Source organism: Beta vulgaris, chromosome 6 (genome assembly GCF_026745355.1).
Source record: "Beta vulgaris subsp. vulgaris cultivar EL10 chromosome 6, EL10.2, whole genome shotgun sequence".
Taxonomy (NCBI): Eukaryota; Viridiplantae; Streptophyta; class Magnoliopsida; order Caryophyllales; family Amaranthaceae; genus Beta; species Beta vulgaris.
In genome coordinates, this window is record NC_079207.1 from 16,729,427 (window position 1) to 16,739,260 (window position 9,834).

General features: G+C 33.4%; 1 protein-coding gene across 1 annotated transcript; it reads right to left on the reverse strand.

The window, feature by feature from the left end:
* Window positions 1-5,124: 5,124 nt before the first annotated feature.
* On the reverse strand, window positions 5,125-9,557 carry LOC104896193 (putative B3 domain-containing protein Os03g0621600). The gene is made up of 5 exons (XM_048647152.1): window positions 9,320-9,557; window positions 7,932-8,038; window positions 5,965-6,301; window positions 5,548-5,717; window positions 5,125-5,421 (listed from the first exon to the last, which is right to left on the reverse strand). The coding sequence occupies exons 1-5, from the start codon at window positions 9,555-9,557 to the stop codon at window positions 5,125-5,127; spliced, it is 1,149 nt and encodes a 382-aa protein (XP_048503109.1).
* Window positions 9,558-9,834: the final 277 nt, after the last annotated feature.

Sequence of the window (9,834 nt, forward strand, 5' to 3'; positions counted from 1 at the left end):
ATTAATGATATTTTTCCGCTGCGAAATAATTTATTTACGAGTTAATTTTTGTTTCTGGATGTTGAGTGTGTTTCGCTAGCAGCTTGGAAGAGCGGGTTGTAACACCTTCCTTCCTAAGCACCCACTAACCCATGTACAAAAGATTGCACAAAATATAATTTTGAGATATTTGTTTAAAATTTTAAAGATAAATAATATTATATTATGTCCTTTCCAAATATGGTAAAGAGAATAATTATTTCCATTCCAAATATGCTAATTAGAATATTTGGAAAATCCAATTAACTAATAGAATAGATCAGATAATTAATTATTATCCACGTTGTTATCATCTAATTCATTTTAACCAAAAAAAATAAATCATATTCTTCTTTTTCAGTTTCCTGCGTAAAACCATTAGTATTATCAAATATAACTGTCATTTCGTAAATTCCAATGTTTTTCTGTTCAAATGAGGCACAACCAAGAACTGCTATTTTGTAAGGAAAAAATCCTTGTGTATTAAGTATATCCTATTGTTGTTGAATATCGATATAATATTTTATCAATATTTGGACATGTCTACCACGTAAAATACCAGTGACTAAACAATTAAGGTTCACAAACAAACCACGAGACATATTTTTCGAAGTTGAGTACAAATATAATAGGAGTTAAGTGTATGGCAATGCAAGGATAACACGATGGTCATAGCCATAAAAAATATCACTATCCTATTGTCGGCTGTCTCTATCCAATATTTGGACATGTCCACCACGTGAAATTCTATTGACCAAACAATTAAGGTTCACAAACGAACCACGAGACATTTTTGTCGAAACTCAGTACAAATATAATAAGAGTTAAACATTTGGCGATGCCAGGATAACAAGATGGTCATATATAGCCATAAAAATTATCACTATCTAACTAGCGGATATGACCAAAACAAGTTATGGGACTGTCACTATCCAATATTTGGACATGTCCTGTATGAAAAATGCCAGTGACCAAACAAGTTGGTTTTACCAAATGAACCACGAGACATATTTTTCGAAGCTGAGTACAAACATAATAGGAGTTAAGCAACTGACAATATCAGAATAACACTATGGTCATAGCCATAAAAAGTATCACTATCCAATTATCGGCTATGACCAGAACAAGTTATAGGACTATCCAACACACCAAAACAAAAGACAATTTGTCCTCCAGCAATCATACACTAGGGGAAAAAACATAAAGGGCTGCGCTTTTCGTAAAAGCGCAGCCCTACTAGTGAAGGGCTGCGCTTATTTAAAAAAGCGCAGCCCTACTAAGCAGAAGGGCTGCGCTTATTTAAAAAAGCGCAGTCCTTCACTAGTAGGGCTGCGCTTTTTTAAAAAGCGCAGCCCTTCTGTAGGTAAGAAGGGCTGCGCTTTTAAAAAAGCGCAGCCCTACTAAGTGAAGGGTTGCGCTTTTTTAAAACGCGCAGCCCTTCTGCTTAGTAGGGCTGCGCTTTTTTAAAAAAGCGCAGCCCTTCCTGAAAAAATTTGAAATTTCGGAATCGCGGCTTTGAAATATTGAGCGGGGATTCGTCAAATATATTATCTCCATTCTCTCTCCTCTCTCACGTCCCTCATTATTCCTTTCCTCCTTCTCTCTCATTCCTCTCTTCTCTCTCAAAATCTCCCATAAACATTTGCGACAAAAACCTTGAAATGATTTGCACTAAACATGGCGACGGAGTCCGATTGCCTATTGTGATACCTTTTCGGAAGCGGAACGAGCCAACGAGTCAAACTCACCGCTAGCGTGATGTTTAGGCTTTTTAAGCCATCCGAGTTCGTTTAAGCCTCCAAATAGCCATTTTAAGTTTTTCCGAAATTTTTTTTTTCCTTAAATTATGTATTTGGGTTTTGTTTTATGTATTTAAACATTATTAGGTTGTAGTTCTTGTATTTTCAGATCTATAATGTTCTTGTATACTTCTCTTTGTTTATATGTTTTGATTAATGTTCTTGTATACTTCTCTTTGTTTATATGTTTTGATTAATGTTCTTGTATACTTCTCTTTGTTTTGATTAATGTTCTTGTATACTTCTCTTTGTTTATTTTGATTAATGTTATTCTTGTATGCTTCTCTTTGTTTATTTTATAATGTTCTTGTATATTCTTTCTTTCTATATAATTTCTTGTATTTTCATCTTGTTTTGATTAATGTTCTTGTATACTTATTGTATACTCTCTTTGTATATTTAGTTTTTGTTCCTTTTTTTCATTTTCGTTTCATTCTTTTTATTGTTTTGGGTTTAGTATTTTCGTTTCGTTTCTCTTCTCTTCTGTTTAATTTCAGAAAATGTGAGATTATGAGTAAAAAAATGACAAAAAATTTTTTTTTTTTTTTTTTTTGGTAGGAAGGGCTGCGCTAGTTAGGAAAAAGCGCAGCCCTTTAGCCCAGAAGGGATGCGCTTTTTCTTAACTAGTGCAGCCCTTCTGGGCTAGAAGGGCTGCGCTTTTTCCTAACTAGCTCAGCCCTTCTAGCTTAAGGGCTGCGCTTTTCTAGCGCAGCCCTACTTAAAAAGTGAAGGGCTGCTATCAAAAAGCGCAGCCCTACATGCCTTTTTTAGCGCAGCCCTTCTTCATTTTTCCACTAGTGATATTTGGAAAATACCACCAACGCCGGCCAACTGCACTAAAAACTTGACCATGGCATCGAAAACTTCAGAAGTATTCGTCTGAATGGCATGCTGCAAAAACCTTCTCAAGTAAAATTTATGAACCATAAATGTCTTCAACTTAAGTCCAAAGCCTAATTGTCTTCAAATTAGGTTATTCGCCGTTAATAATGGAGATTACGAGGCATTGAGGAAGACATTAATGGAGTTAATTAATATGTGTCGATGTTTTATAAAGTAACTAGTTATTATATATGCCCGGGCTACTCCCCGTGTAAGAAAATTTTCATTTATTAATATTACAAATTAAGATGATAACACTAAATGTTATTTGGTCTAGTGGTTAAGACTTTAGTATATGTTCTTGAGGTCTCGGGATCAAAACCTATACTACGCAATTTCTATTTTTTTTAAATTGTTGTGGATTACATGAAGTAAAACTCCCTTAGGGAGAGTGCCACGTGGCACCGTTTCTTTTGTGCGCACGCCTTTTAATATATTAGTATAGATATTTTGTATGTCATGATTTTCATATATTTTAATTTGTAAAGCACTATTTCGTATATGATAAGATTTAATTATGTTACTTTATACCTTGAAAAAAATAACGTATAAGGAAACGTATAATGTCGTGTATTTTTTTTGTAGTATAAGTAAGCTTATAAGTGAATAAATCATACACCGAATACACTACATAGAGAAAAGATTTTCATACATTTAATTTTGGAAGTAATTCGTAAATTACCTAAAATAAAAAATCAAAATATTGTGTGGCTCACATTCATTTCATACGGTGGCCTTTTTTATGAGAAATTCATCATAAGAACATCCATTTATATACCTTAGAAGGAGATGTGGTAGCTCAGTGGAATACTACCACGAATTCCAGGACATTGCACATGGTTCAAATCCTCGTCCCAACAATATAATATTGGGGCATTTAATTATGGTGAAAGTATTAGGTCAGACCGTCTGACCATAAGCTATGGTCAGACGAGCCCAACCCAATACTAAAATTCCCCCCTCCTCCTCCTCTCTTCTTCCTACTCGATCAAACTGAGCACAAGTGTGTCCTCACTCATGCCGTCATCTCCAGCGGGAGGGGTATGAGATTAAAAAAAAATGAAAAAATATGTTAAAAATTATACCTGATGAAAGACCTTTCTTGGTAACTTTTCTCAGAAGAAGAAGAGTGATGGTAAACTTTAGAAGCGTAGAGACCTTTACTTCCGCCATGGAAGAAAAAGGCATTAGACTGAGGAATGAAATCTTATTTTTGTAACCGTGAATTGAACTTTCAATTTGTTCGATTGAATTAAAGAAGATGATGAAATTATGATGGTTAATAATGAGATTGGTGTGATTCAGCCTGTTGAGGAGATTGAGAAGATCTGTAAGGAGTTTAATGTTCCGTTTCATACCGATGCGGCGCAGGCTTTAAGAAAGATTCCGTTTCAGCAAGATTGATTTCAGTTAGTTTTTTTTTCAGTTGGTTTTATTTTTCTTTCATTTAGTCGAATTTTTTTTTCAGTTAGTCGAAGTATTCTTTCAGTTGGTTCTTTTCAGTTAGTCGAAGTATTCTTTCAGTTGGTTCCTTTTCAAGTGTTTTGTTAATTTTTCAGTTGGACTTTGTTTTCTTTCAGTTGGACTTTGTTTTCTTTCAGTTGGACTTTGTGTTTCTTTCAGTTGGACTTTGTTTTGTTTCAGTTGGACTTTGTTTTTTTAGTTGGACTACCTGAAAAAAATGAAGACTACCTGAAAAAGAATGAAGACTACCTGAAAAAAAATGAAGACTACCTGAAAAAGAATAAAGACCAACTGAAACCCAAAGTAAGTCTAACTGAAGTACAAAAACCAACTGAAAAAAAAAGAAGACTAACTGAAAACAAAATGAAGACTACCTGAAAAAAAATTAAGACTACCTGAAAAAAAATTAAGACTAACTGATATTTGGAACCACCTGAAAGTCGTCCGACCAAAGATTATGGTCGGACGAGTCCGACACAATACGATCTCATAATTATGAATTGTTTAACCTTTTACCCAACCTCTAAACTGGTGTGCCCTACAAAATAAGTAGCCTAGCAGGATCTTCAAACCAATTATCTTTTCTAATTAAAAAAATAAATCATATAGCACCTCAAAAATTTCAAGTGCTTATACCGAATGAAGGTTTGATCATGCGTTGCCAAATACAGCCTCGAACTCGTATAGACATTAGACCTCAATATGAATTTGCACAGAGAGTACATTTCATCATCTCGGAGTTGGGTATTTCATCATAAGACAGTTTCCTCAACAACAAAAAGTGATCATCTTATAAATGTTGAGTTCATCACTAACTTAATACTGCAATAAATGTCAGTTCAAAAAGGATAGAACATAACTACCAGACTGGAATATGAACAACCCAAAATAGACAAACAAAATATAAAGTACCAAACTTCTGACTATCTTAGCACATAAACACCATAATCATCGGATCCATCTACTCAATTTCTTCAATGTTGATTGCTATATTTTCGCGATTTTCCTTTGCATCAGCAAGACGAAGTATGTGAACGTTGAACTTTTGTTTGTTGATCAACTCAAAGATAGAGATATCACCCACTTGCAATTTGTTAGCCAATGTAAAAATTCTCCATCCCGCAGTTAACTTCACACGGCCATCACCACCAGCCGTCATGACAACAGGCCAAGTTTTTCCAGTACTAGTTTGGAGGTAGAACTTGCAAGTTCTAGGTTCTTTGTCCAAGTATGTCTTCACAAATTCTTTAGGTACACCCTGTTAATCAATCAAATACCAAAACATCAGCTTCACTAATGATACATTCAGTACCTCATTTAGATCATTAAAATCAGCAACAAATTAAATGAATGAGATAATTCAAACTAAAAGCCAATCACTTACCGTATTAAAAGTATACTCAACAGAAGATGGAGTCAGTTTCGTCGCAAATGATGGATGCTTACAGTTATGAGCATAATAAGCGCGAACTCTCTTAGTTTCCTCAGGAGTTAGACCAGGAGGCCATCTTCTATTATAAGATATTATGAGCTTATCATCCATGACAATTTTCGCTTGAGAATACAAAAAAGAACATATGAAGTTTGTTAATGACTTGTAAGAGTACATGACAAAACTATATGATTCAATCTTTATATTGGATAGGCTTTGTTGTTCTCTCGAGAATAAGATGATCTCTCATTAACCTTGATTAGGAGATGCACACAATCCTCCATTTGAATATCTTTGGAAGACAACAAATAATTCAATATCATATAAAGTTTGTTTACATGACATAAGATGACAATCTAAATAATGTACCTTTCTTTGAAGAACTAGGTTTAGTGAGGTCAATAGTTTTCCTCTTCTTTGGAAGGTTTTTCCTACTCGTTTCGAGATCGATTGGATATTCGATCTCAGAGGCGCTCATGTCACAAATTACAACATCGAAGCGAGATTTGCCTTCATATTTGAACATTAAGAAGTGTCCATGCTTCAATAAGTAAAACTCCACAAATTCTGGCCAACCTTTTTGCAAGAAAGCCTTGCCGTTTCCTCTTACCAGGTTGATTTTCCATACTTTACCGGTTGGAATATTTAGGTATATGGTGTTAGAGAGATCATCTCCATGAATTCTCATAAATTTGCTTGGAAGTTCCTAACATACAACAATCAACAATCATAAGTCATATTTCAAGAATATTTAGGGTTTCTTGTTGTTTTGGAGTATTTGATTTCGTGCTTATAGTGTTTGTCTCATTGTTCAAGGTGTTGTAGCTTGGTATTTCAATATATGCCTTCAACTTTTTTATGAGTTTTAATAAAATGAATTAAATTATTAACAACGAAAAGTCATATTTTATTCATGTTAATTAAGTTCATAAAAATTCTGTTATAAACCCTTAGTTAATCATATCACAGTAGAATTTCATAATGGGTTTCCTATGATAATGCTGTTAACATTTGCATCACATGTACACAATGAGGACAATAAAGATACAAAAGCAGGAAACACTTATCACATACTCCCTCCATCCCAAATTAGTTGCTACATTTGCTTTTTCACAGTTTACGAGATGCAACTTCAAACACTAATATCTTGAGTTACATATATGAAAAAAATTATAAAAATTATATATTTGAAAAATACAAATTGGGACAAATCAAACAAGATCCAACATGACTATGTTTTTTTTTTATGTATATGGAGTAAAAGATAGTCAAAGTTATGACGTGAATAGTGCATACGGTCAAAATGTAGCAACTAATTTGGAACGGGGGAGTAATAAAGAGATATTGATATACTTCATCTGTTTTTTGGATAACCCATTTAGACTTTTTACATTATTCACCTACATGAGTTTAACAATCTCTTATGATTTGTACTTAAAGAAAAATATACTCATGTGAAAATTTATTAAATTTGTCTCAATGTGAAATATCAACTTTTTGTAAATTTTTGCTTATTAATAATTAAAGATATAAAAATGTTCAAAACAGTGTCTCAACAAGTATGCCTAAAGGAAATAGGTCAACTATAAAAACAGCGTAAGAGAAATTCCTGATCCCATTCTGGTTGGAACAAATTTTGTTCAATCCATGGCGTTGTTGTAAATAAAAGATGTATATATTCTAGAAAAAAGATAAAAGAAAAAAAAATTGATATTGTTTAATGAGATAATAATGTTGTATGATACATGTACTAATGCAGGTTAAAAAATAACAAATATTGCATAAAAAATTTACAAATGTTGTTATCCAGCTTTTCCTAAAATGTATTTTGATACTCCATCTGTCTAAAAAATGTTGCTACATTTGTTTTTCGAGATGGAACTTCAAACACTAATATCTTGAGTTACATATATGAAAAAATATAAAAATTATATATTTGAAAATACAAATTAGGACGAATCAAATAAGATCCAACATGACCATGTTTTTTCTTATGTATATCAACTAAATGACCGTCAAAGTTACTAAGTGAATAGTGCCAACAATCAAAATATAGCAATACTTTTTGGAATAGAGAGAGTCCTTAATCTTTATACTGTAATAGAAAAAAGTGTAACTTGGAAAAGATGCTTCAAAAAAAATTGACAACTCGAGGGAACAGTACAATTTAAATTATTTATACAATGAAACGCAAATGTAAGTAGAAAAAAGTAGTTGCAAAAGAAAAATTCAATGGACTACAATATTACTAATACCAAAAGAAGCAAAAAGTTGCACTACAAAACTAACACGAGAGAAGCTTAAAAAGAGGGTAAAAGCCTTTAATAATTAATTACCAATTTTTGGAGGTCAAAACGAGGTTCAAGGATAATTTTGAAGAAGCAAGCTATAGGCCAACTTGTAGACTTCCCATCACTTTCCATCGTACAGATCAACTTCTTTGCTAAAGAAAAACAAAAAGAAGAGTTAAATTGAAAGACAATATATGAAGAAAATCTATTAGTCTTGCTGATAAGTAGTCATAATACTGATACCAATAACCACCTAGCTACGAAATTAGAAGGAGAATAGTGAGATGAGAGAGAAGGAAAGGAAAGAGATGAGAAGTTTTAGCTCAAGTAAAGGAAAAATCTTTGAGATAGATAAAGAAAAAAAAATACAATTAGATAACCATAGTTATTAATTTTACTACTACACATAAATGTAGCTAGTAGACCTTTCACCACTCCTCTCAATCTCATCAAGCCTGAAGCAATAATTAATACTACGTATTAAGTTATCTAACTTACTATTGTTCATTAAACAAAAAGCTATATTGATAACGGTTCCGCTATATGCAATTCACCATTTAATACTAATTTATACTTTCAAAGGAATCTATTGAAATGATTAGGATTTATTTATTGTTCACCTATAATGTTCATTAAACACAGTAAAACTAGAGTTCAACTTGGTTTGATAACAACTCACAATATGACCATAAGTCTTGTTTAAAATAAATTCACCAAATTGATTCCATAGGTAATCCAATTAAATAAAATTGTAATGCATGAGCATAAGTCTTGTTTAAAATAGATTGTTTAAAATCGATTAATTAAAAGTCAAATACTATAGATACAAAGTATTATGTAAAAAAAAGTTCCATTTCGGCAATTTATTATGCAGCAAATTCCATCAAAGGTCAGATACTAGTAAACTCTAACATGCAAGTATTTCACCATTGATATTATTTATGCCGATTTTATACCAAATATGCAAAAGGTATTTGAGAACAACCAACAAGAGCAATATACTTAAACAAATATATCTGAAATAAACAACGATCAACAAGAATGTAAATAAGAGAATATAAAGACGAAACAGTTGTTGACGCGAAAAACCCAAGTGATGGGAAAAATCGCTGGTGATACTCTTCATCACCCATCTACTATGAAATTGTCACCGTCAATATAGGTGTTTGATTACAATGTTTATCACGGTAACTTTAAATAAAAAACTAGTTATGGAGTATTCAGAATGAGTACAGGCTAGAGAGAGGGGGAGCGTGAGAAATACAGTGCGAGCTACAAGAGAGCAGTTGAATGAATAATATTAGAGTACATCAATTAGCTATTTATATTTGACCTAATGCTCCTCCTAAGATTAGTTGCCCATCCCCCTTGAAGATAGGTGTAGTGCCTTTGTTATCTTTAACTTCCTCCTGATATTCCTCCAGCAGTTATACCCGATGTTAATGTCAATCCCATGATTCTTGCTAACTTATACTTCTTTCCTTCCCTACTAATATGAGATTCCCAAGGCCCAACAATTGCCACTAATTGATGACACTTGCTCAATCGCTTGTGGAAGTGGCAACAATTATATGCCTCAAGACTTCTCCAATTTTGTATATCTGTAAATGCCTCCTCCCCTGATATCGCTTCAGGCACTTGTTTGTTGATTTCGAACGTTGACAATGTCATCAGAGAACACCATGTCGTCTACCGCCATCGCTGCTGCTGCGATAACTATTACTGTCGTCATCCTTTATGATGCCAAAATTGTCAAGGACACGCCGTTGAAGGAGGCAATGGACGCTAGAAATGGAAGGTAAGACGATGTCATGGACTTCATGAGACGGTGTTAGGAATTTCTTAGAAGCCTTCGGGACTCCACCAGATCTTTTTCCTGATGGCGCTTATACCGATGGGACGGCGACGACCGCTGAACCTGCCCCTGTTGAAAGTGACAAGGATGCCT

What these genes read in the sequence shown, in the direction of transcription:
- LOC104896193 (XM_048647152.1), bottom strand. Translation starts at nt 9,557, where the DNA reads ATGACATTGTCAACGTTCGAAATCAACAAACAAGTGCCTGAAGCGATA. An exon ending in GGGATTGACATTAACATCGG is followed by an intron (nt 8,039 to 9,319) that starts GTATAACTGCTG and finishes GTTTTTCTTTAG; the next exon opens with CAAAGAAGTTGATCTGTACG. An exon ending in GTTTTGACCTCCAAAAATTG is followed by an intron (nt 6,302 to 7,931) that starts GTAATTAATTAT and finishes GTTGTATGTTAG; the next exon opens with GAACTTCCAAGCAAATTTAT.